The 27297-nt window shown below is 43.7% G+C and overlaps 2 protein-coding genes across 6 annotated transcripts in view; one reads left to right on the top strand and one right to left on the bottom strand.

Annotated features, from left to right (window-relative positions):
• wdhd1 (WD repeat and HMG-box DNA binding protein 1) overlaps positions 1–12035 on the bottom strand; it is a 112045-nt gene extending 100010 nt beyond the window's left edge. Inside the window, exons 1-7 of one of the 2 annotated variants that reach the window (XM_068039175.1) lie at positions 11890–12035; positions 11698–11803; positions 5272–5364; positions 1528–1639; positions 793–944; positions 374–485; positions 35–85 (exon numbers count right to left, since the gene is read on the bottom strand). In XM_068039175.1, coding sequence (XP_067895276.1) covers positions 35–85; positions 374–485; positions 793–944; positions 1528–1639; positions 5272–5348 — 504 coding nt within the window. In that variant the 5' untranslated portion in view covers positions 5349–5364; positions 11698–11803; positions 11890–12035. Of the gene's footprint in view, positions 1–34; positions 86–373; positions 486–792; positions 945–1527; positions 1640–5271; positions 5365–11697 lie in introns of both variants that reach the window. The other variant, XM_068039176.1, reaches the window with a different exon arrangement.
• On the top strand, positions 12010–25198 carry LOC137373797 (suppressor of cytokine signaling 4-like). Of its 4 annotated transcripts, none has more exons than XM_068039177.1 (2): positions 12010–12082; positions 23202–25198. In XM_068039177.1, the coding sequence occupies exon 2, from the start codon at positions 23379–23381 to the stop codon at positions 24717–24719; it is 1341 nt and encodes a 446-aa protein (XP_067895278.1). In that variant the 5' UTR covers positions 12010–12082; positions 23202–23378; the 3' UTR covers positions 24720–25198. The 4 variants fall into 4 exon arrangements, with proteins under 4 accessions (XP_067895278.1, XP_067895280.1, XP_067895279.1 ...); XM_068039179.1 differs by lacking the exon at positions 12010–12082 and adding an exon at positions 12091–12253; XM_068039178.1 differs by lacking the exon at positions 12010–12082 and adding an exon at positions 12091–12229.
• The last annotated feature ends 2099 nt before the right edge of the window (positions 25199–27297 follow it).

Here is a 27297-nt window from a genome sequence, read left to right on the forward strand (position 1 = left end):
TGCACACATGACCTTAACAATAAAACCATCTTACCTGATCAGCAATTTTCCAGATACATACTGACCCATCACAGCTAGAGGAAGCCTGTAAAATGCAACATCTTGTTACGTACTGAGCAATTTAAATACTAAACTATAAAAACACTTGTACCATAGTAAAACAAAAGTACTCTGGTGCACATTGTACTCATTTAAAAAATCAAAAACACAATCTTAAACTTTTAACACGAAAACAAAATTCTAAACCTATTTTAGCAGCACTCAATTAATCATACTTTAAAAATGTATACCGCTAGAAACACTTTTTAGCCTACTAATTTCAGGTCTGAACCACAGACTTTGAATGAATGAAGTTGTATTAACAGTTTATTACCAGAAATAAATCCTTTGGATCAAAAGCAACACTGAGGATAGGACCTTCATGACCGCGAAATGTCTTCTGTTGACTATTGTCCTTAGTCTCAATGATCTTCACCATAAAATCACTGCAACGAACACACATACAATAATTTGACATTATACAAAATTTGAAGTGGCATTCAGATCCCAAAAAAGAAAAAAGTTAATCCTCTTCATTAATATAAAGTTACTAAAGCATATGTTCTTTAATACACTGGGTTCAAAATCAACAATAGCCCTTAATCTTCCATCTGCATTCTTTTCCTTTCCCCCCTCCAAAAATTGTACATTTAGCTTAAAAATTATAATGAATTCTCTAGCAACAGTGATAGTGATTACCTAACGTTTGCTATGCGCGATAATTTAGAATCATATTCTTGAGTATTACATCACCTGGATCCAGCAGCAACACTGGTCGCAGCATTATTGAAGACAATGTGATTTGCTTCAGCAGTAAAGCGGGTTAAAATTCCATCTGGTGAACCCTCAGGGAAGGAATGAACTTGAACAATGTTGTTGGAAACAGTGGTAACAAGCATCCCATTCTAAAATCAGAAACAAAAATATTCCTCAGATAATTCTTAATTGCCTCAAATCATAAATAATGGCATCTTTAAATACATCATGCATTTAGAGAGAATTTTTTTTGGAAGCTATAACAAAAGCGGTCTTATTCTTTCTCCTCAAGTTGCAGTTGGAAGGTTAAAGTCCACATTTGGTTGCTGCATTCATGATAAAAGTTGGAGATTGTATGTAAAATCACTTGTCACTTTAGATTTCTACTTTTATGCTCCACTAATACAACAACCTTTTAGCCACCACAACACAATTTAAACAAATGGCTTCCTGTTTTATTTCAGTAGGACGATGTACAGGCAATAAATATTTTCCTCCCAACATTCACATTCAATAGTTAAATTCAGATGTTAGCTGTATTTACATAACTTATTTAATAATGCTGAAAATTGTCATTGCCAAATGGAGGTGGCTACCTATTGCAATGAATGGTTAACATTTGTAATGAATTCCAACATCACATACCAGATCAAGACAACTTGGGACATATACAATTTGTAACTGTGGAAATTATTCAAAAAGGCACCTATAAAGGGCAAAGAAATCACATACCCGGAGAGCCAGCGAATAAACTTTCTCACCCACGTTGATGGACTTGGGATCGTCATCATCTAGACTTTCCCATATTCTAACGTCTCCATCGCTACCACCAGTTACGATAAATCTGGAATTTCAAGACAAACACAATGAAAGACCCCAAAAAGTCTTTCAAATGACTATTTTGTCAATCTAGACAATGGGAGCACTCTTCCCTTTAAGTCCGAAGGTCATGGGTTCAAGCCCATACCAGGGTTGAGCAAATAATCTAGTGCAGTGCTGCAGTGTAAGAGGTGCTGTCTTTAGGATGAGATCTTAAACCAAGGTCTCTTGGGTGGATACAACAGATCCCAAGGCACCACTGAAAGAATATCAGCAGAATTCTTCCAGCGTCCATGCCAATATTTATCCCTCAAGTTGACATCACCAGAAAGACAAACTGAGTAGCATTCATCTCATTGCTGCTTGTAGACATTTTTCTGCTGCGAATCCTAACGACTGGTTCTTGACCAAATTCATTTAATGTAGGACTAAATATTAAAAGGAGGAGATTAGCAAATGCAGACATGGGTCCATTAGAGGCAGACAGGAAAAATTATATTGGGTGTTAAGGAAATGGCAGAGACATTGAAAAATTATTTTGTGCCTGTATTCGCAGAAGGTGACAAAGAAAATATCAAATGTTGTGGGGAACCACAATGAGAGTGAGGAACTTGAAGTAATAATATTAAATAAAAAAGTATTACTGGAGAAATTAATGGGACAAAAGCCAACAAACCTGACGTGATAGTAGGGAAAATGCTGGAATCTTTTATTAGGGCAGATGGTGGCGTAGTGATAATATCACTGAGCTAGTAATCCAGAGGCCCAGACCAATGCCAAATTCAAATCCCACCATGGCAGTTGGTGGAATTTAAATTCAATTAATTAATAAGTCCACTGAATTAAATTTAAAAATCTGGAATTGAAAACCAGTCTCAGTAATAGTGCCATGAAACTATCAATTGTCATAAAAACCCATCAAGTTGACTAATGTCCTTTAGGGAAGGAAATCAGCTGTCCTTACCTGGTCTGGCCTATATGTGACTGCAGACAGTCAGCAATGTGGTTGACTCTCAACTGCCTTCTGAAAAGGCCAGGAAGCCACTCAGTTGTCAAGGGCAATTCGGGATGGGCATCAAATGCTGGCCTTGCCAGCAATGCACACATCCCATGAAAGAATTAAAAAAAATTATGGAGGTGGTAACAGGGCAATCGGAAAGTCACAATACGATGGGCAGAGTCAACACAGTTTTATGAAATGGAAATTGTGTTTGACAAATCTATTAGTTTTTCAGGGTGTAACTAGTAGGGCAAATAAAGTGGATTTAGTATATTTGGACTTTCAGGAGGCATTTGATAAGGAGCCACACAAGATTAGGGCTCATGGGATTGGGGATAATATGTCACCAATGATTAAGCATTGGTCAACAGACAGAAACAGGAATAGGAATAAACAGATCATTTTCCAGATGGCAGAGTGCAAATGGTGGAGTGCCACAGGGATCAGTGCTTGGGCCCCAGCCATTTACAATCTATACCGATGACTTAGATGAGGGGACTGAGCATAATGCGTCCAAGTTTGCTTACGATACAAAGCTAGGTGGGAAAGAGGCTACAAAAAGATATAAACTGGTTAAGTGATTAGGCAAGAACGTGGCAGATGGAGTATAAAGCAGGGAGGGTGAAATTATCTACTTTGGTCGGAAGGATGGAAAAGCAGAATTTTTTTTAAAAAGGTGAGACTAGCAAATGTTGGTATACAGAGAATTTGGGGGCCCTTGTACATGAATCACAGAAAGTAACATGCAGGTACTGCAAGCAATTAGGAAGGCAAATGGTATGTTAGCCTTTATTGCAAGGGGGTGGCAGTATGAGGCTAAGGAGGTCTTGCTGCAATTATATAGGACTTTCGTGAGACCACTTTTAGAGTACCGTGTGCAGTTTTGGTCTCCTTACCCATTGTAGAATATACCTGCGTTGCAGGAAAGGCACAACAAAGGTTCACTAGACTGGTTCTTTGGGTGAGAGGGTTGTCCTGAGACAGATTGAGTAGATTGCAACTATATTCTCTGGAGTTTAGAAAAATGAGGTGATCTCATTGAAACATATAAAATGCTTGCAGGGCTTTGACAGAGCAGTTGAGATGTTGTTTCCCTGGTTGGAGAGTCTAGAACATAAGAACATAAGAATCAGGAGCAGGAGTAGACCATATGGCCCTTCGAGCCTACTCCACCATTCAATACGATCATGGCTGATCTTAGGATTCAACTCCACTTTCCCACCTGCTCGCCATACCCCTTGATTCCCTGAGAGACCAAAAATCTGTCTATCACAGGCTTAAATGTATTCAACAATGGAGTATCTACAACCCTCTGGGGTAGAGAATTCCAAAGATTCACAGCTCTTTGAGTGAAGTAATTTCTCCTCATCTCAGTCCTAAATGATCGGCCCCTTATCCTGAGGTTGTGCCCCCGTGTTTTAGATACCCTAACTAGCGGAAATAATCTGTGTCCACCCTACCCAGCCACTTTAGAATCATATATGTTTCAATGAGATCACCTATCATTCTTCTAAACTCCAGAGAATACAGGCCCAACCTACTTAGTCTCTCATCATAGGACAACCCCCTCATCCCCCTGCACTGCCTCCAATGCAAGTATATCCTTTCTTAAATGTGGAGACCAGAAGTGTACACGGTATTCCAGATGTGGTCACAAAAACCCTGTACAATTGTAGCAATACTTCTTTATTCCTGTACTCCAATCCCCTTGCACTGAAGGCAAACATGCCATTTGCCTTCCAAATTGCTGTACCTGCATGTTAACTTTCTGCGTTCCTTGTACAAGCACATCCAATTCTCTCTGAACATCGACACTTACAAGTTTCACACCTTTTAAAATTTTAAGAACTGAGGGTCATACTCTCAGGATAAGGGTGCATCATTTAGGACTCAGTGTCCTCCATGTCTCCACTTTAAAGACGTCTGCAAATGCGACACGAAGTCCTGTGACATTGATCACAAGTCGTGGGAGCCAGTTGCCAGTGATCGCCAGAGCTGGCGGACAGCCATAAAGGCGGGGCTAAAGAGTGGTGAGTCGAAGACACAGCAGTTGGCAGAAAAAAAAGACAGAAGTGCAAGGACAGAGCCAACTGTGTAACAGCCCCGACAACCAATTTTATCTGCAGCGCTTGTGGAAGAGTCTGTCAGTCTAGAATTGGCCTTCATAGCCACTCCTGGCGCTGCTCCACAAACCACTGACCACCTCTAGGTGCTTACCCATTGCCTCTCGAGACAAGGAGGCCAAAGAAAGATTTAGGATTCAGATAGGAGAAATTTCTTCACTCAAAAGCGTTGAGAGCTGTGGATGCTCAGCCGTTTTTTGGGCACTAAGTGGAATCAAGGGATATGGAGATAGAGCAGGATGTGGAGATGATGTAGACGTTTAGCCAGTGTCTTATTGAATGGCACAGCAAGCTCTAGGGGTAATACGGCTTACTTGTGCTCCTATGTCATATGTTCTTGTTTTTCCAACTGAGATACTTGGGAGAAGATAGGAAGTGAAGAATTACCAAGTTATTCTCTCAATTGATCAATACATCATAATTTACGTAAAAGGCACATGAAGAGGAGATATAATCATTGCTTGTAGACAGGAAGCTTTTCTGAACAAAATAAAATTGATCTCAATCAGGCCAGGGTACGACAAGGTACCTTACCTTCCACTTTCATCAAAGCAAACACCTGTGTACCCATCCGGGTGAGCATACCGCATTGGCTTTCTCTCAGCTGCCATCTTCAGTTGCTCTGTCCTAATCAAAAGAAAAAGAATATTTAAGAAAGACAAGTACAGAAAGGTTTTGTAGGTTATGCCACCTTCCATACTAGTGCTTCTGATAGGTCTTCCTTTTCCCTAAACTGAGGAATCGCACTGCACCCCTCACTCCCTTCCACTGTGGTTGACAGGGCCCTCAACCACATCCATCGCATTTCCAGCTCTTCTGCTCTCACGCCTTCCCCTCCCTCCCAGAATAAGGCTCGCCTTGTCCTCACCTTCAACCCCACAAGCCGCCACATTCAACAAATCATCCTCCACATTTCCGCCACCATCAATGTGATGCCATCAAACACATCTACCCCACCCCTCCCCTTTCAGCATTCCAAAGGAACCGTTCCCTCCGCGACAACCTAGTCCATTCCTCAATCACCCCGAACACCCCATTCCCTTCCTACAGCACCTTCTCATGCAGAAGACGCAACACGTGCCCTTTTGCCTCCTCTCCTCCCATCATCCAAGGCCTCAAACAGCAATTTACATATATTTCTTTCAATGTATCCACTGCTGAGGATTCAGTCTGCTCTTGATTGGGGAAATCAAAACATACATTGGGTGACAGTCAGCAAATGTGACCCCAAACCTGTCATTTTAAATCTCAGCCACACTCCAATCTCTCTGTCTTCGGCCTCCCACATTGTTCCAATGAAATTCAACGTAAGCTGGAGGAACAGCACCTGATCTTTTGATTAAACATTTTACAGCCTCTGGACTCAACATCAAGTTCAACAATTTCAGATCATAACCTCTGCCCCACATTTTTTTGGACGGCAACTGTTGATTCTGCTATTTCCATTTACACTTCCTCTAGACCCATCTTTTGTTTCTTTATTTGTCCTATTACCATCTCGTTATGCCATGCACTATCATTCCATTTGTCATTTAATTTCTCCTGCCTTCCAACCTGTCAGACCTCATTGTTGTTCGCCACCACATTATCATGAAACTACCAGATTGTCATAAAACCTAGAGGGAAAGAAATCTGCCGCACTTACCCAATTTGGCCAACATGCATGTGACTCCAGACTCTCAACTACCTTCTGAAATGGCCCAGCAAGCCAATCAGGTGTATCAAACCACTACAAAAAAGTTGATTAAAAATAAAACTGGATGGACCACCTAGCACCAACCTGGACACCAGAAATGCCAAAGGAACACCCTGCTCTGCGGACCCGGCAAAGTCCTTCTCACTAACATCTGGAGACCTGTGCCAAAATTGGGAAAGCTGTCCCACAGGCTAGTCAAGCAACAGCCGGAAATAGTTCTACTCACCAAATTATAACTTACAGCCAATGTCCCAGACTCCTCCATTACCAGCCCTGGGTACGTCCTGTTCCACCTACAGGACAGAACCACCAGAGGTGGTGGCACAGTTATATACAGTCAGGAGGGAGCGGCCCTGGGAGTCCTCAACATTGATTCCGGACCCCATGAAGTCTCATGGCATCATGTCAACTAGAGAATGGCTACCCAACCCAAACCCAACGGGACCTGACAACATGTGTCAGGTTTGGGTTGGGTCGCTCTTCCGGGTCTGGCATTCGGGCTTGGGTCAGGTCGGGTCGGACATAGTGACAGCCAGGACATCAAGGCAGGGAACACTCTGCACTAGTCTGCAGTGAGCGATTCCAGCCAAGGTAGAGCACAACCTCTTCAATAAAGTTGATTATATTCCGGTGGTCGGGTGTGGGAAAAAATGAAAAGACACGGGCCGGGTCGGATGTCGGGCTCAGGTTGGGTTTCATTTGCAGACCCGAGCAGGCCTTTAATGTCAACATGGGCAAGGAAACCTGATTACCACCTACAGCCCTCCCTCGGCTGAAGAATCAGTGCACCTTCATGTTGTACACCATTTGGAAGAAGCATCAAGGGTAGCAAGGGCACAAAATGTACTCTGGGTGGCGGTCTTCAGTGCTTGGTAGCACAACTACTGACCGAGCTGACCAATTCCTGAAGGAAATATCTGCTAGACCGGGCCTGGGGCAAGTGGTGAGAGAATTGACAAGAGGAAAAAACCTACTTGACCTTGCCCTCACCAATCTGCCTGTTGCAGATGCATCCGTCCGTGACAGAACTGGTAGGAATAACCACCCTTCAGTCCTTGAGGAGACCAAGCCCCGCCTTCACACTCGGGACACCATCCATTGCATTTTGTGGCACTACGATAGTGCTAAATGGGATAGATTCAGATCAAAGCTAGCTGCTCAAAACTAGGCATCCATGAAGCACTATGTGCCATCAGCAGCAGAATTGTATTCAAGTGCAATCTGAAACCTCATACCCCAGCATATCCCTCAGTCTACCATTACCATTAAGCCAGGGAACCAACCCTGGTTCCATGAGAAGTATAGGAGGGCATGCCAGGAGGCATACCTAAACATGAGATGCAAACCTACACAGTGGCGCAGTGGTTAGCACCGCAGCCTCACAGCTCCAGCGACCCGGGTTCAGTTCCAGGTACTGCCTGTGCGGAGTTTGCAAGTTCTCCCTGTGACCGCGTGGGTTTCTGCCGGGTGCTCCGGTTTCCTCCCACAGCCAAAGACTTGCAGGTTGATAGATAAATTGGCCATTGTAAATTGCCCCTAGTGTAGATGTAGGTAGGAGAATGGTGGGGATGTGGTACGAAACATGGGATTAATGTAGGATTAGTATAAATGGGTGGTTGTTGATCAGCACAGACTCGGTGGGCCGAAAGGCCTGTTTCAGTGCTGTATCTCTAAATAAATAAATAAACAAACACTGGACTATATGCATGCTAAACAGCAAAAGCAGCATGTGAAAGACAGAGCAAGCCATCCCATAATCAATGGATCAGATCAAAGTTCTGCAGTCCTGCCTCTTCCATCATGAATGGTGGTGGACAACTATACAACTAACTGCAGTAGGCTCCAAAAACATCCCCATCCTCAATGATGGGGGAGCCCACCACATCAGTGCAAAAGACAAGGCTGAAGCATTTGCAACCATCTTGAGCCAGAAGTACTGGGTCGCTGATCCATCTCAGCTCCTCCTGAGGTTCCCAACAGCATAGATGCTAGTCTTCAGGCAATTCAATTCACTCAACATATCAAGAAACGGCTGAAAGCACTGGATACAGCAAAGGCTATGTACCCTGTCAACATCTCAGCTATAGTACTGAAGATCTGTGCTCGAGAACTAACTTATCCAAACTGTTCCAGTACAGCTGCAAGACTGGCATCAATGTGGAAAATTTCTCAGGTATGTCTTGTTCACAAAAAGCAGGATAAGTCCAATCCAGCCAATTACCACCCCATCAGTCTATTCTTAATCATCAGCAAAGAGATGGAAGGTGTCATCAACAATGTCATCAGGTGGCACTTACACAGCAACAACCTGCTCAGTGATGCTCAGTTTGGGTTCCACCAAGACCACTCAGCTCCAGACCTCAACACAGCCTCAGTTCAAACATGGACAAAAGAGCTGAATTTCAGAGGTGAGGTCAGAGTGACTGCCCTTGACATCAAGCGGCATTTGACCAAGTGTAGCACAAAGGAGCCTTAGCAAAATTGGAGTCAATGGGATTCAGAGGAAAACTCTCCATTGGTTGGAGTCATACCTAGTGCAAAGGAAGATGGTTGTGGTTGTTGGAGGTCAATCATCTCAGCCCCCAGATATAACTGCAGAAGCCCCTCAGGGTCGTATCCTAGGCCCAACCATCTTCAGCTGCTTCATCAATGATCTATGATCATTGTCAGATGTGGGGATGTTTGCTGATAATACAGTGCTCATTACCGTTTTGCAACTCCTTAAATACTGAAGCAGTCTCTGCCCGCATGCAGTAAAACCTGGACAAAATTAAGGCTTGGGCTGATAAGTGGCAAATAACATTCATGCCACACAATTGTCAGGCAATGACCATCTCCAACAGAGAATCTAACCATCCCTCCTTGACATTCAACAGCATTACTATCACTGGACCCCCACTATTAACATCCTGGGGGTCACCATTGACCAGAAACTTAACTGGATTAGCTACATAATGACAGCGGCTACAAGAGCAGGTCAGAGCATGGGAACTCTGCAGGGAGTAACTCATCTCCTGACTTCACAAAGCCTGTCCACCATCTACGAGGCACAAGTCAGGAATGTGATGGCATACTTGCTTGGTTGAGTGCAGCTCCAACAAAACTCAAGAAGCTCGACAGCATTCAAGCCAAAACAGCCCGCTTGACTGGCTGCGCCCCATTCACCACCTTAAAAAAATCACTCCCTCCACCACCAGCACACAGTGGCAGCAATGCATACCATCTACAAGATGCACTGCAGCAACTCCTTCGACAGCACCTTCCAAACCCGAAACCTCCACCACCTAGAAGAACAAGGGCAGCAGGTGCATGGGAACACCACCACCACTGCAAGTTCCTCTCCAAGTCAGCCTGACGGAATTATGTCACTGTTCCTTCACTGTCACTGGTTCAAAATCCTGGAACTCCCTCCCTAATAGCACTATGGATGTATCTAAACCATGTGGATTGCAGTGGTTCAAGAAGGTGGCTCACCACCACCTTAAGGGTAATTAGGGATGGGCAATAAATACTGGCATTGCCAGCAATGTTCACATCCCAAGAACAAATAATAAAAAAAACTGTTTCTTTCCATAGATGCTGCCTGACCTGCTAAGCTTACCCAATCTCTCTTTTAGTCCCCATGCTAGCTGACAATTGTAGGGTTTAGTCAGTGTCAGCCATAACTCAGTCGGCAGCACCAGTGCTACTAAGCTAGAAGGTCATGGGTTCAAGCCCCACTCCATAGACTTGAGCACAAAATCAATGCTGACAATCCAGTGCAGTAGTGAGGGAGTGGAGCACCATCAGAGGCATGTCATTCAGATGGGATGTTAAATCAAAGATTATCTGGCCACTCAGGAGGATGTAAAAGATCTCATGACACTATTCTAAGAAGCACAGAGAAATGCTCCCCCAGTGCCCTGGCCAATATTTATCCCTCAACCAACAGCTCTGAAACAGATTATCTGGTCATTATCATATTGATGTTTGTGGAACCTTGCTGTGTGCAAACTGGCTGCCGCACTTCCTACATTACAATAGTAACTACATTTCAAATAAAAAAGTAGTGCGTTGGCTGTGAAGTGCTGTGGGAAGTCCTGAGGTCATAAACACTATATAAATGCAAGTCTTGCTTTCTTTTGAGGTACCCTCCCACAACACCTCTACCCTTGAAAACCACCACATCCAACCTCCCAGAACTTGTTGCCTCACAGATCTACGTTCATGTCACCTGCAACGTTGACAGAATCCCTACAATCAAGTTCCACTCCAACAGCACTGAAATAGCCCTAAACAAAGTCACAAATGACATTCTCTGTAACTATGGTGAGTTATTCTTTTTCAGACTATCTCCAGCCTTTAATATAGTCGACCACACCATAATTCTCCTATCTCTCTTCTCTACTACAGCCTATGGCATTGTTCTCACCACATACCACAATTACCTGCCCAACCTTTACTAGCCTTTTACAAACCTTTCCTTCTACCCATGCATCATTGCTTCTAGGGTTTACCCCACCACAATGATAAATCATTAACCCCCTCCTCTTTGTCACCCCCAACACAAACTTTGGGCTCATGTCAGCCGCTGTCTCAGGTTGGGTCAGATTGCTCGCACTCTCAGCATCTGATTCAACCCGGAGCTGAACTTCTGACCCTATAATCAGGTCATGCAAAGCTCAACCGTCTGTATCCCATTCCCACACTGAGCCTTACTCGCCTCTATCCTTACTGACTTAGTGACTGCTGGTCTCTGAATGCCTCACATTTAAAATTCTCATCTTCATAATTAAATCGCTTTGTGGCTCAAGCTTCCCCACTTCTAAAAGTAAAAGTGAAGGGTTCTACTAAAATTATAGGTTACGTCAACCTGTAGTGTTCATTCCGACAAATTAAGATTCGACTTGCTACATTGCATCCATAGAAACTTCAGCGTAACTGGACCACAAAGTGCACCCATTCTCGTACTTCATAGAGTTGCAAACATTAGTGAAGTATTACGAGTGACAGTTAGAACCCGAAAGGAGAGAGACGATTCTAATACCTCGTTAACCAAAGTGAAACTGCAATTTTGAGCGACTCAGATCAAAAAAATTATAATCAAAAGGGGGAGGAGGGGACTGTTGAGAGGCCCAAATCCCCACAATGTCAATAAGGAGGAAAAAGAAAACTGAGCGCTACAGTGTGGACCAGTCCGAATGCGGCCTTTCCCCAATATACAAACAAAGCACAGGAGACTAAACCGAATGCAGAGCAAACTCCCTGACGGCCTACATACTCACTATATGAAGGAGCAGCAGGGATCGGGTAGCGGCACAACAGACTCTCTTCCTCCTCCTTCTCCCGCGGCTGAGCAGCAAATTCGCGTTTCCCGCCAACCGCCTCCTCCTACACGTCACAAACAACACCAGATGAAAATGAAGAAAAAATCTAAAACACAATTAATGACGATTGTTAAACTTGTGTTTCGTTACTTTTTTTAAAAAGAAATCCTGCTGCTAAAAAGTTTTTCTTTTCTGTAACATTAATGTTTGTGACATGGGTCAGTCCTGATGTCATGTCCGGCGGCAGAAGATGTGTATCCGGGTCAGTGAGGTCGAGGTGTGGGCGATTTACGCGCAGCCGCTGTCTTGTGGATTGCTTCGGGCAGTTTATACGTCACTGAGTGTAAGTTGTTACCGTCCATTGTCATTCAAACTGCTGTGAGGCTCACGAGCCGCTGGTTCCCGGGCATTCCACAACGGGCAAGGCTTCAACACCAAACTCTGCTCCATGCATTTTGTCGTTTCTGGTCGCATGTGTCCAGTGTTCATGGTGGGTTGTGCAGGCAACGCAGAGGTAACTGCGCAGATGTCAGCTGAATGCAGACCGGAGAAATCCACACATCTCTTAATTCCCCCACCCTCCGACATCTGTCACCCGCCATCATCCCGGACATCCACCTTCCCACCCCCCACACCCCGGACACCCGCCCCTCTTCCCCCGCCCCCCCCCCCCCATCACACCGGACACCTACCCCCCCCCCCCCCCGCCCACCATCATCCCGGACACCCGCCCCCCAATCACACCGGAAACCCACCCCATTATCCCGGACACCACCCCCCCCCCACATCACACCGGACACCCCCCCCCCCACCTCATCATCCCGGACAACCACTATCTCCCCCCCCCCCCCCCCCGCATCATCCCGGACAACCACCCCCCCATCATCCTTGACACCACCCTGGATACCTACACGGACAGTGTCCCCCAACAACTCCCACCCCAGAGACTGACCCATCCACCCCCTCTCCCACCCCGGAGACCCATCCACCCCCTCTCCCACCCCGGAGACCCATCCACCCCCTCTCCCACCCCGGAGACCCATTCACCCCCTCTCTCACCCCGGAGACCCATCCACCCCCTCTCTCACCCCGGAGACCCATCCACCCCCTCTCTCACCCCGGAGACCCATCCACCCCCTCTCTCACCCCGGAGACCCATCCACCCCCTCTCCCATCCACCCCCACTCCCACCCCGGAGACTGACTAACCCACCCACCCCTCTCCCACCCCATAGACCCACCCACGGCCCCCCCCCCCCAAACCCGGAGTCCCACCCCGGAAACCCAACCCCCCCCCATCCTGCACCCCGGAGACCATCCTCCTCTCCCCCCCCCCCCCGGAGACCCAAGCCCCCCTTTCACTCTGGAGACCTATCCCCCCACCCTGGAGACACATCCTCCACCCCCTCACCACCCACCCCCACGCCCCATTCCTAAGACCAACACCCATGTAGTCCGCACACCCTCTGCCCAACAGCCAAACCCCGCACATCAAAACCCAATATGCACCCCACCCACCCATCGCCTAAATCCATCCCCACCACCCATTTTCAAAATTGGTCCCTCTCCCCATCCACCCGTCTCCAAAGTTAGTCCACCACCCCCCATATCCTGTCCCAGCAACCCTACCCCAAAATTGTCCCTGCCCACTTATCCTCCCCAGCCCCCAGCAAAATCATCCCTGCCTGCTTGCCCACACCCCCAAATTGCCCATGCCCCCACCCTGACCTCCCCCAATCATCCCCGCCCACCCAAATCACCCCCACCCCCAAATTGGCACTACCAACCTCATCTGCTAAATACTGCCACCAGCATCACACCCCACACTAGTTGCTTAAATAATACCTTCCTCCGCCCCCCTCCCACAATACTAGTCCCTTGGACCCTACCACTCCCAACTTTAGTTCCTTAAACCCTAACTACTGCCTTTCCCCTCCACCCCCACAACACGCATTCCCTAACTACCAACCATAAATCGTGCAGTAGTAGTCACTTAGCTTTTGATTTTGTGATTAAAAGATAATCAGGTACTGATGTGATTTTACAAGTCGTCTTTGAAGTCAGAACTATAAAGTATGTTATAAATGTATAAATACTGAGTAGGAAATTCAAGAACAAAATATCTGAAGGAACTGCCAATTTTCTAAAGTATTTAAAATATGCAGTAATAATTCATCCATGAATGAGGAGTAAAACTGTGGTAATTTTATTTTGGATCTGAGTGACTCAGATGTTGGGTCAGATGTGGAGAGAGAATTACGTGGAACCATTGTCTCCTAAAGTTATAGGCATAAATGGATGCTGCTGTCTTGATGCCTGCCCTGCCACTGTAAATATGAAAGCATGTTGAATGCCCAATTGCCAGACTTCACCACCTCGATAAGAGCAAAATAATCCAGATGCCGGAACTCTGAAATGAGAACAGAAAGTGATGGAAATACTCAGCAGGTCAGCATTTATTGCCCATCCCTAATTGCCCTTGAGAAGTTTGTGAATGAGCTGCCTTCTTGAACTGCTGCAGTCCTTGGGGTGTTGGTATACCAACAGTGCTGTTGGGAAGGGAGTTCCAGGATTTTGATCCAGCAACGGTGAAGGAATGGCAATATAGTTTTAAGTCAGGATGGTGTGTGGCTTGGAGGGGAACTTGCAGGTGGTGGTATTCTCATGCATCTGCTGCCCTTGTCCTTCTAGGTGGTAGAGGTGGCAGGTTTGGAAGATGCTGTTGAAGAATCCTTGGTGAGTTGCTGCAGTACATCTCGTAAATGGTACACACTGCTGCCACAGTGCATTAATGGTGGAGGGAGTGAACGTTGAAGTTGGTGGATGGGGTTCCAATCAAGTGGGCTGCTTTGTCCATGATGTTGTTGAGCTTCTTGAGTGTTGCTGGAGCTGCACCCATCCAGGCAAGTGGAAGGTATTCCATCACACCCCTGACTTGTGCCTTGTCGATGGTGGACAGGTATTGGAGATTCAGGAGGTGAGTTACTCACTGCAGTATTCCCAGCCTCTAACCTGCTGTTGTGGCCATAGCATTTATGTGGCTGGTCCAGTTCAGTTTCTGCTCAATGGTAACCCCCAGGATGTTGATAGTGGGGTATTCAGCGATGGTAATGCCATTGAATGCCATGGGGAAATGATTAGATTCTGGCTTCTTTGAGATGGTCATTGCCTGGCATTTGTGTGGTGCGAATGTTACTTGCCACTTATCGGCCCAAGCCTGGATGTTGTCCAGGTCTTGCTGCATATGGACACGGGTTGCTTCAGTATCTGAGTCGTCGCGAATGGTGCTGAACATTGTGCAGTCACTTCTGACCTTATGATGAAGGGAAGGTCATTGATGAAGTAGCTGAAGATGATTGGGCCTAGGACACTACCCTGAGGAACTCTTGCAGTGACTCCAACCAGTGGAGAGTTTTCTCCTTGATTCCCATTGACTCCAGTTTTGCTAGGGCTCCTTAATGCCATACTCGGTCAAATGCTGCCTTGATGTCAAGGTCACTGTCACCTCACCTCTGGAGTTCAGCTCTTTTGTCCATGTTTGGACCATGGCTGTAATGAAGTCAGGAGCTGAGTGGCCCTGGCAGAACCCAAACTGAGCACCAGTGAGCAGGTTATTGCTGAGCAGGTGTCGCTTGATAGCACTGTCGACAACGCCTTCCATCACTTTGCTGATCTGGAGTAGACTGATAGGGCGGTAATTGGCCAGGTTGGATTTGTCCTGCTTTTTGTGCACAGGACATACCTGGGCAATTTTCCACATTGCTGGGTGAATGCCAGTGTTGTAACTGTACTGGAACAGCTTGGCTAGGGGCGTGGCAAGTTCTGGAGCATGTATTCAGTACTATTGCCGGACTATTTTCAGGGCCCATAGCCTTTGCTGTGCTTTCAGCTGTTTCTTGATATCGGATTGGCTGAAGACTGGCATCTGTGATGCTGGGGACCTCGGGGAGGCTGAGATGAATCATCCTCTCAGCACTTCTAGCTGAAGATGGATGCAAATGCTTCAGCCTTGTCTTTTGTATTGATGTGCTGGGCTCCCCCATTGTTGAGGATGTAGATGTTTGTGGAGCCGCCTCTTCCTGTCAGTTGTTTAATTGTCCACCACCATTCACGACTGGATGTGGCTGGACTGCAGCGCTTAGATCCGATCCATTGGTTGTGGGATCGCTTAGCCCTGTCAATTGCATGCTGCTTCCGCTGTTTGCCACAAGCTACTGTGTTGTAGCTTCACCAGGCTGACACCTCATTTTTAGGTATGCCCGGTACTGGTCATGGCATGCCCTCCACTCTTCATTGAACCAGGGTTGGTCCCCCGGCTTGATGGTAATGGTAGAATGGGGGATATGTCGGGCCATGAAGATACAAATTGTGATTGAATACAATTCTGCTGCTGCTGATGGCCCACAGCGCCTCATGGATGTCCAGTTTTGAGTTGCTAGATCTGTTCGGAATCTATCCCGTGTAGCGCGATGGTAGGTACCCTCAGTGTGAAGACGGTACTTCGTCTCCACAAGGACTGTGCGGTGGTCACTCCTCCCAATACTATTACGGACAGATGCATCTGCGACAGGCAGATTGGTGAGGATGAGGTCAAGTAGATTTTTCCTTCTTGTTGGTTCCCTCACCACCTTCTGCTGACCCAGTCTAGCAGCTATGTCCTTTAGGACTCGGCCAGCTTGGTCAGTAGTGGTGCTACCACCAAACCACTCTTGGTGATGGACATTGAAGTCCCCCACCCAGAGTACATTTTGTGCCCTTGACACCCTCAGTGCTTCTTCCAATTGGTGTTTAACATTAAGAACCACTGATTCATCAGCCGAGGGGGTGGGGGGTGCGGTAGGTGGTAATCAGCAGGAGGTTTCCTATGCCATGAGACTTCATGGGGTCCGAAGCCAATATTGAGGATTCCCAGGGCAACTCCCTCCCGACTATATACCATGTGCTGCCACCACTGGGGCTCTGAGTTACTAGTCCAGTGACAATACCACTATGCCACTGCCTCCTTTCTCTCTCAACTCATTTACTTTGTGAGATTGTTTTGTGTAACATCACCCACTTTACTTTTCTCTCCAGGAAATTGGGGTTTAAGTATCGTACAAAATGCATCATGCCTTTCTCAGCTTCCAAGATGAATGTAATTGTCTATCTTAGTCATCCTTCTAGAAAAGTCTACAGTTCTCCTAACCCATAATCCAGATGTCTCTGGAATTGCTTAAAAGTTTTTGGCTATGCTTCCTTTCTTTTTGGCCTCCTTGTCTCGAGAGACAATGGGCAAGCGCCTATAGGTGGTCAGTGGTTTGTGGAACAGTGCCTGGAGTGGCTATAATGGCCAATTCTAGAGTGACAGACTCTTCCACAGGCGCTGCAGGTAAAGTTGGTTGTCGGGGCTGTTCCACAGTTGGCTCTCTCCTCACACTGCTGTCTCTTTTCCTGCCAACTGCTAAGTCTCTTCGACTCGCCTCTTTTCAGCCCTGCCTTTATAGCTGTCCACCAGCTCTGGCGATCACTGACAACTGGCTCCCACGACTTGTGGTCAATGTCACAAGACATCATGTTGCAGACGTCTTTAAAGCGGAGACATGGACAGCCGGTGGGTCTGATGCCAGTGACGAGCTCGCTGTATAATACGTCCTTGGGGATCCTGCCATCTTCTATGCGGCTCACATGGCCAAGCCATCTCATGCACCGCTGGCTCAGTAGGGCATACATGCTGGGGATGTTGGCTGCCTCGAGGACTTTGTGTTGGAGATACGGTCCTGCCACCTGATGCCAAGGATTCTCTGGAGATAGCGAAGATGGAATTTGTTGAGACGTCGCACTTGGCTGACATAAGTTGTCCAGGCCTTGCTGCCATAGAGCAAGGTACTGAGGACACAGGCACGGAACACTCGGACTTTTGTGTTCCGTGTCAGTGCGCCATTTTCCCGCACCCTCTTGGCCAGTTTGGACATAGCACCAGACGCCTTTCCCATGCCCTTGTTGATTTCTGCATCGAGAGACAAGTTGCTGGTAATGGTTGAGCCTAGGTAGGTGAACTTTTGAACCACTTCCAGATTGTGGTCGCCGATATTGATGGATGGAGCATATCTGAGGTTCAGTCCCATGATGTTCATTTTCTTGAAACTGATGGTTAGGCCAAATTCGTTGCAGGCAGCCACAAGCCTGTCGATGAGTCTCTGCAGAGACTCTTCCGTGTGCGATGTTAATGCAGCATCGTCAGCAAAGAGGAGTTCCCTGATGAGGACTTTCTGTACTTTGGTCTTCGTTCTAAGATGGGCAAGGTTGAACAACCTGCCATCTGATCTTGTGTGGAGGAAAATTCCTTCTTCTGAAGACTTAAGTGCATGTGAGAGCAACAGTGAGCAGAAGATCCCAAACAGTGCGGGTGCGAGAACACAGCCCTGTTTCACACCACTCAGGATGGGAAAGGAGTCTGATGATGCACTGTTATGCTGAATTGTGCCTTTCATGTTGTCATGGAACGAGATGATGATGCTTAGTAGCTTTGGTGGACATCCGGTCTTTGCTAGTAGTCTGAAGAGACCACGTCTGCTGACGAGGTCAAAGGCTTTGGTGAGATCTATGAAGGCAACATAGAGGGGCATCCGCTGTTCGCAGCATTTCTCCTGTAGCTGGTAAAGGGAGAACACTACTGTACCCCAAAGGTCATGCCCCCATTGACTACTCTAGCAAAACAGACTTCTTTATCAGATATAAATTTAAGCTAAAAGGAAGTTGAATTTACACACTCGTGATGTGTAATGGTTGCTAGTTTCTGGCATCTCGTCAATCAATCCTACTTGAGCTGATGCAGAATGCCTCCAGTACTGAACTATGTATAGTTCAAGTTAAGGGTCACTGACCTGCTTCTCGCTCCACAGATGCTGCCAGACCTTCTGAGTATTTCTAGCATTTCTTGTTTTTATTTTACTTTCCTACCTATCTTTGTGTCCTCAGCAAATTTAGCAACCATACCTTCGGTCCCTTCATCCAAGTTATTTATATAAATTGTAAAAAGTTGAGGCCCCAGCACAGCTCCCTGTTGCACACCACTCGTTACATCTTGCCAACCAGAAAATGACCCATTTATGCCTACTCTCTGTTACCTGTTAGCCAGCCAATCTTCTATCCATGCCAATATGTTACACCCTACACCAGAGCTTTTTTCTGTAATAACCTTTGATGTGGCACCTTATCAAATGCCTTCTGGAAATCTAAGAACAATACATCCCCTTTATCCACATCACATGTAACTCCCTCAAAGAACTCCAATAAATTGGTTAAACATGATTTCTCTTTCACAAAACCATGTTGACTCTGCCTGATTACCTTGAATTTTTCTAAATGTCCTGCTATAACGTCTTTAATAATAGCTTCTAACATTTTCCCTAAGACATATGTTAAGCTAACTAGCCTGTAGTTTCCTGCTTTCTGTCTCCCTCCCTTTTTGAATAAAGGAGTTGCATTCGCTAATTTCGAATCAAATGGAACCTTCCCCGAATCAAGGGGATTTTGGAAAATTAAAACCAACCCATCAACTATCTCTCTAGCCACTTCTTTTAACACCCTAGGATGAAGTCCATCAGGATCCGGAGACTTGTCAGCCCGCAGCTCCAACAATTTGTTCAGTACCACTTCCCTCATGATTGTAAATTTCTTGAGTTCCTCCTTCCCTTCCATTTCCCAACTTAGAGCTAATACTGGGATGTAACTTGTAAACTCAATGGTGAAGACCGATGCAAAATACCTGTTCAATTCATCTGCCATCTCCTTATTATCCATTATTAATTCCCCAGACTCACTTTCTGTAGGACCAACGCTCACTTTGTTAACTTTTTTAAAAATATTTATAGAAACTCTTACTATCTGTCTTTATATTTCTGGCTAGTTTTCTCTCGTACTCTAATGTTACCTTCCTTATCAATCTTTTAGTTATTCTTTGCTGTTTTTTATATTCTGTCCAATCTTCTGTCCTGCCTCCCATCTTTGCAAACTTTATGCTTTTTCTTTATATTTGATATTATCTTTAACTGTTTTAGTTAACCATGGATGGCGGGTCCCACCCTTGGAATTTTTCTTTTTCGTTGAAATCTGTCTATTCTGTGTATTCTGAAATAGCTCCTTAAATGTCTGCATCTCTATTGACCTATCCCTTAACCTAATTTGCCAGTTCACTTTAGCTAGCTCTGCTTTCATGACCTCATAATTGGCCTTTTTATGTTTAAAATACTAGTCTTGTACCCACTCTTCTCTCCCTCAAACTGAATGTAAAATTCAATCATATTATGATCGCTGCTACCTAGGGGCACCTTAACTATGAGGTAATTAATTAATCCTATCTTGTTGCATAATACCAGGTCTAGTATCACCTGTCTCTGGTTGGCTCCAGAACATACTGTTCCAAAAAATTATCCTGAAAACATTCTATGTACTCCTCATCTCGTCTACCTCTGCCCATCTGATTTTTCCGGTCTATATGTTGATTAACAGCCCCCATAATTATCGCTGTACCTTTCTGACAAGCTGCCATTATTTCTTCCTTTATGCCCCATCCTACAGTGTGGTTAATGTTAGGTGGTCTGTACACCATTCCCACAAGTGACTTCTTGCCGTTATGATTTCTCATCTCTACCCAAACTGCTCCTACATCCTGGTTTCCTGAGTTTAGGTCATCCCTCTCTATTGCGCCAATACCATCATTAATTAATAGAGCTACCCCTCCACCTTTTCCTAGCTTCCAGTCCTTCCTAAATGCCATGTACCCTTTAATATCAGGTCCGAATCTGTCATCCTGCAGCCATGTCTCTGTAATGGCTATCAGATCATACTTAGTTATTTCTATATTTATTCTATATTTAATCTCTCCTGCCCTATCAAACACCTTCCCCTTTGTTCTCTCCCCCACCCCCCTCCCCTGCACTTGCTCAAAACCTAATTCTTTTCTAATCTTTGCCAGTTCTGATGAAAGGTCACAGACCTGAAACGTTAACTTTGCTTCTCTCTCCACAAATGCTGCCACACCTGCTGAGTATTTCCAGCACTTTATGTGTTTGTTTTATATATAGTTGGGTATCCCTTGGCTGAGTCTGTGCAAATTTGAGTATCATTAACTGCTAACTGAGGATTTTCATCTCACATTTATGCAATTACAGTCATAAATTCAGCATAAAAATCACATGACAGTTATAAAATTAACAATGAACGATGAGTATATTGTGACTGGGGTTTACAAGACTGATTATAGCATCCCTTATTTTAATAATCTAATTGATTTTTAAATTAGAAGGCACATTGTATCATCCTTTCAGATGGTGTGTTTTATTTTTAAATAAAGCTCAATCCCGAAGTCTTAAAACAGTCAAAACGGACAAACATAATACTCAGCTTATCGTGTTTGGCATATTTGGATCAGCACATGCAACATAAGGTGAAGCTGCAGGTAGATGAGAATGCTACATACAGCTACAGTGTTTTCAGCCTGCCCATATCTTACCTGGTCAGAGCAGCAGGCATGCTACACCTATTTAAAATTTCAATTTTTTTTTCTAAAATTGACATTTTGTTGATTTCGTCATAATTATACACAATCTGTTGCTAATAACACTAGCTACAGAATGGCCATTTAATTGGCCAAATTTTATGGTCAATAATCAACTTGTTTCAACTATTATGCATTGTGTAGAAGAGGAGGTTTGTGGAGGTCTGCATAGTGACTTATAGAACATATGAACAGGAGTGGGCCATTTAGCTCTCAAACATGTTCCACCATTCAATGAGGTCATGGCTGATTTACAATCTAACTCCATATGTTTGCATTTACCCCATATCATTAGATTCTTGTTAGCCAAAAGTGTCAGTCAATCTTGCTTTTAAATTTAACTATTGATCGAGCATCAATTGCCATTTGCGGAAGAGAGTTCCAAACTTCTACCATGAAGGATGTTCCTTAATTTCATTCCTTTTTTTGACTATGCCCCCTAGTCCTATCCACCTCAACTAGTAGAAATAGTTTCTCTCTATCAACCCTATCTGTTTCCCTTAATATCTTGACCTTAACCTTGCAATCTCTCCACGTAATTTATCGCTAAGTAAGTTAGCTTGCAAAAATCACCCAAGCTTATTAGTAGAAATGTCCATGAAATACATTTTAGCACATTGTGTTTCATTTTTTTTAAGCTTGAGAAATAGGATATTAACCATGTGGTGATGTCACAAATGACTTAGTTTATCTTTTCAGGGTTACTAATTCAGGCCATGAATACATACAGATGCTGTTTTTTAATGGAAAGCATGGATTACCGGGTAAATTTTTGTATTCACTTGAGTGGCAGTCTAGCAGAGTAGGTTGTGCTATCTTACAGAATCCATCCAATTTTCATTCCAGTGAAATCAGACAAGTTCTACAATTCTAAAATCTACCAACTGTCTTAAATATCTTTGTCTTTTTTTTCTGTTGCTGATGCTGATGAGCAACTCGAGATCAAATGCCTGACATCTGCTCACAAAGGCATAGCTAAGATCATGCTTACCTTGAGCATTATGAGCATGAATATGGTTCAAGCTGTGATACTTTATTTTACTGTGCATTCATTTATTTTAGTTTTCTTGAAATAATATTTGTTAAGACATCCTTCTACTTTGAATTTATTTATTTAGTGTCAGTCTTGATTCAGTGGCAGCACTGTTGCCTCTTAGTCAGAGATCATGGGTTCAAGCCCCACACCAGAGGCTTGAATACATAATCTAGGCTGATATTTCAGTACAGTACGGAGGAGTAATGCATCCTTTAACATGCAGTCCTTCAGATGAGTCATGAGTGTTCTTTGGTGGATGTAATGTCAGCTTAGATTATGTACTGAACAGCAGCAACTTGCATTTATATAGATTAGATTAGATTAGATTAGAGATACAGCACTGAAACAGGCCCTTCGGCCCACCGAGTCTGTGCCGACCATCATCCACCCATTTTATACTAATCCTACACTAATCCCATATTCCTACCAAGAGCATCTTAACATAGAAAAATGCTCCACGGCATTTCACAAATATATGATCAGACAAAAGTTGATGCCAAAGGGTGACTAAAAGCTTGTTTTTAAGGAGAGTCTTGGAACTAGAAAGGATTATTGAGGAAATGTCATTGTTTAGGGCCTAGACAGCTGAAGGCGTAGCTACTAATTTTGAGACAAAGGGAGTGAGGGATGCACAGAATGCCAGAAATGGAGGAACACCAAGCTTTCAGAGGGTTCTGGGGCTTGAGATTACAGAGATAGGGAGGGGTAAGTTCGTAAAGTTACTTGAATATTCAAATCCTGGATGTGCTGCCGGAATTTGCAAGCTTCTGACCAGAGGTGAAATTGCTACCACTGAATCAAGTTGACATGAGAACGATTCAATTTATCTTCATATCTCTACAACATTAGTTAAGAGTGAAGCACTAATTATTCTTTCTTCTTAATGCAGATTCATTTGAAGAAGCACGGTGGAATTGCGTGTGCAGCAGTCAGATGAAATAGCTCTAGTGAAAACCAGCAAAACCATAAATTTGTATTTGCTATTAATTTATACAAAGTGATACAAAGATCCTGAATTAACTGATTTGCATTTACATTTTTAACTGTTTCAAAGTTGGTTAAAAGAATGTCACAGCAAGGAGGAGCAGCAGCTCAAAACTTGGATGTAAAGCCAAAGGTCAACCAAGGGAAAAGTGTTGATCGTAGGGACGGTTATACTTGGAGTGGCAAGAAACGTTCACGTTCTTCCAAAATGGAGACTGCTTCAGATGGAGAAGTGGGAACTACTGCTGGGATATCGTCAACCGCTTCAAGGAGGGAGAGAAAACTGAGCTCACCTGGACCTGAGCTAGATCTTGAAGATACATGTTCGCGCAAGCTCTCTGGTCGATCACTGAAGCAGAAAATTCAGGATGCAGTCGCTCAGTGTTTCCCTCTTAAGGTGCATAACCATAAAAACTCAGCTTTAATTTCAAAAAGTAAAATCCACATTAGTAATCTGCTGGTGGATAGTTGTCCATTTCCAATTGGATCTGAGCTGGCTCAAAAATGGCACTTGATTAATTGGCACACAATTCCATTGACTCAAAGCTGTGGTGTTTGGGAAGGCTCAGAGGTGGGATTTGATGAAGATGAACAAGAAGAAGGATGCAGAATGAGCATTGAACTAGAGGTGGACTCTCCAGATGCACAAATTCGCTCACTTGAAGTGATTTCTCAGATAAATGCTTTGCACAAAGAGGACTCTGAAGTGGAGCCTGGAATGAATGAATTAGCATGTGATAATAGTACTGAGTTTCCTTCGAATGATTCAGACTCTGATGAGGAGCTGATGGCTCTTTTCACAGATTCTGAAAATCATAATACCAAACTGGATTTTGAGAATAATTGTAGTTGGCCAACACCCTTCCATAAATACCATACTGAGTTTGGCTACATCTACCGCTTGGTCCCAGATCTATTTTGGATCAGTAATAATCCATGTTACTGGGGTGTAATGGATAGATATGGAGCTGAGGCTCTGTTAGAAGGTAAACCAGAAGGTACATATTTGCTCAGAGACTCTGCTCAAGAGGACTATCTCTTCTCTGTCAGTTTCAGGCGTTACAGCCGCTCTCTCCACGCTAGAATTGAACAGTGGAATCATAACTTCAGCTTTGATGCCCATGATCCCTGTGTTTTTCATGCACCCAGTGTAACTGGCCTTTTGGAACACTACAGAGACCCAAACTCCTGTATGTTCTTTGAACCACTGTTGTCCCTTCCACTAAACAGGACTTTTCCATTTTCGCTTCAGCGTCTTTGCAGAGCTGTAATTTGCAGCTACACAACCTACGAAGGCATTAGTGCACTTCCTATACCACCATCATTGAAAGCTTACCTGAAGGAATATCATTACAGACAAAAAATAAGAGTGCTTAAGATCAGCGCACAACAATGGTATGGTGGATTGAAAGGCAACCAATGAAACAGCTACAAAGATTTTTAAAGACCACCAGGGGCATTTTTATACCATAAAGAAACTTAAGTGTTTGTCTTAAACAGAAGTTTACTGGCACTCTATTTTGTTACACTACAGTTTTTGTTTGAACAAAACTTCGAACATTATCTTCTTTATTTGGATATTTCTGATTTAATTTTCTCCCCCTTACTCTTCAGTGCAATTAAAATAATGTACCTTGTCTGATGGGATGAGTCATTTGCGCTTATCTTCTGTAGGTTGTGCCACTTTAGATTTTTTGCTGACAAACCACTGTCTTATGTTGTGTTGAGGTGCCGTGTAAAGACTGAAAGCGTTCCGTTCTGAAGCCAAGACCTTCACTGTAAAATGTACTTTTAGAAAGTCATAAAAACATTTGACATGTATATCACAATTTTATTTGCACACTTCTTTTTCTACTAAGATGTTCATTAACCTATTTTCTAAGTTATCTGAAGCTTGAAGTATGTAACATGGATTGTTGCAATGTAAATTTTTAAATTAATTTTACATGAGTAAAATCTCTAACAGAAATATTGCTCTGAGATCTTGTTTTGCATAATGTTGCAAATTAGAAGTATAATATTAGAGTATCCTACTTAATGTACTGTTACTCTTATATAGTTTGCAATGTGTGACCTGTATCTCTGAAGCAAAAGCAGAAAATGCTGGAAACACACAACAGGTCATTCAGCAACTGTGGAGAGAACAATCAAGTTGACTTTTTAGGTGCAGAGACTTCTGCAGAATACATTTCGAAAGTACTCTGATCTATCCCTTTTAGGTCCAAAGTGGATACCTCGCAATTGCCTATTTTGAAATCCATTTGCCACGGCTTTTCCTATTCACTTAATCTATTAATATCTTTGTACTCTTATCCCATCATTAATAAATATGGTAAATAGTTGATAAATACCATAGAAAACAGAATGAGTCAGTTAGATGGATCCTTTTGTTTAGGTGTAGATCCCAATCTATTACACAATATATTAAAAATGGTTGTCACTGCAAAGGATAAAGTATAAAGTTATATAAAGGTGAGAGCTGGTTATGGTATTGTACTGTATATGTCATAATCGTAAAGTGCAACGTCTTGTATAAATGATTCAGAAACAGAATGACATCACAATATTTTGAGTAAGAGTGAAGCAGAAGCTGATCAACCAAGAAGTAAAATAGCAAGTGATTGGTTCTTCAGAGTATTTTAACAGTGTCAGCTATAATATGCTTCATCAGCCCCAATACCCAAGTGTTACAGGGGATCAGATTGGGAGGGGAGTGTTGCAGGAGGACGTTGTGAAATGCACAGAGCACAGATGAGTTGACAAGGAAGATGGTCAGCTCATGCCCTAGTTCTGCTGGGGAGTTTAAAGATGCAGACTTCAGGGGCCCAACATTTTTTTCAAGAAAAAGATGATTTCTTTGCACCAATGCTGGATGTGCTGGAGTTCTAGCCCAAGAATTTCTGAAACATGTTACATAGTTTGGTGAATGCTATCCATGTGGGATTCTCATGCATCATATTGATACTCTACATTCAACCATGATTGTGTGGTCACTTCAGTAACCACTGAAGCTGAGAACCTGCAGGAATCTGTGACAGCAATAGTAGCATCTCTCAGCAAAGCTCCTACTGCAGCCAAGATTGGCTCAATGATTGTACAGGATAGGAAAGCAAATGGATAGAGGATACAATAAGCTCATTGATCATCTTCAATCTGCTCTCTTACAGATTAGTAGCTTTTCATTCAAAGTAGTCCCCAAAACCTTTTTCCTCTTTTCGGGATTTTTTAAAAATTAGTATCCCATTCTGTAGCACAGGAAGGCATAATAGCTCCTAGATAGTTACCCTGATGATAGTAGCCCTTAATTGCTTTAAAATACAAAAATCAACCAATATAAGCACATGTACTATATTCAGTCTTTGTAACTAACATTAAAGACTTTTATCAGTCCTGCATTAAATGTAGAAAAACACAGAGGAAATTGCAAAAGCATTGGTGTAACTCACCTAAAATGATTTCAGTAAAAATATAGTTTTCTGCTCCGAGCAGTTATAATAGGCAACCCAACCACTGTAACTGCATGATATTAAAATTCCTAAAATGTGACTTGCAGAATAGATATTAATGCTGTTCGGGGTAAAACCAACCATCTGACCTGGACCAGTTTCCCACATTGGCAGATTGACAGGTATCATGTGGCTCCATTTAATACTGATGTGCAGAACCACTTTAAGTAATTTAGGCAAGGATTTGGCAATGAAAATAGTCTTGTATGAAGATGGAAGAGGAAGCTTTTGGGTAGTCTCTAAAGGTTGGAATATTGATTAAGTGATCAATTCACCTTCACTTCCTATATCCTGAAATAATATCCTACTATCGAAATAATGTCACTATTGAGGTTAGAAATGTAGCAACATTCCATATTAAGTTTAACAAAAGTTTATATTCTATATTAAGTCAATGCAAATTGGTAGTTATGCAATTCTGTGGACAACCTACACATTTGGTCTAAGGACTAGTTTAAAACTGATATTTAATATTGATGAATGAGGAGGATAGCA

This window comes from Heterodontus francisci, chromosome 9, assembly GCF_036365525.1.
Source record: "Heterodontus francisci isolate sHetFra1 chromosome 9, sHetFra1.hap1, whole genome shotgun sequence".
NCBI classification, from domain to species: domain Eukaryota; kingdom Metazoa; phylum Chordata; class Chondrichthyes; order Heterodontiformes; family Heterodontidae; genus Heterodontus; species Heterodontus francisci.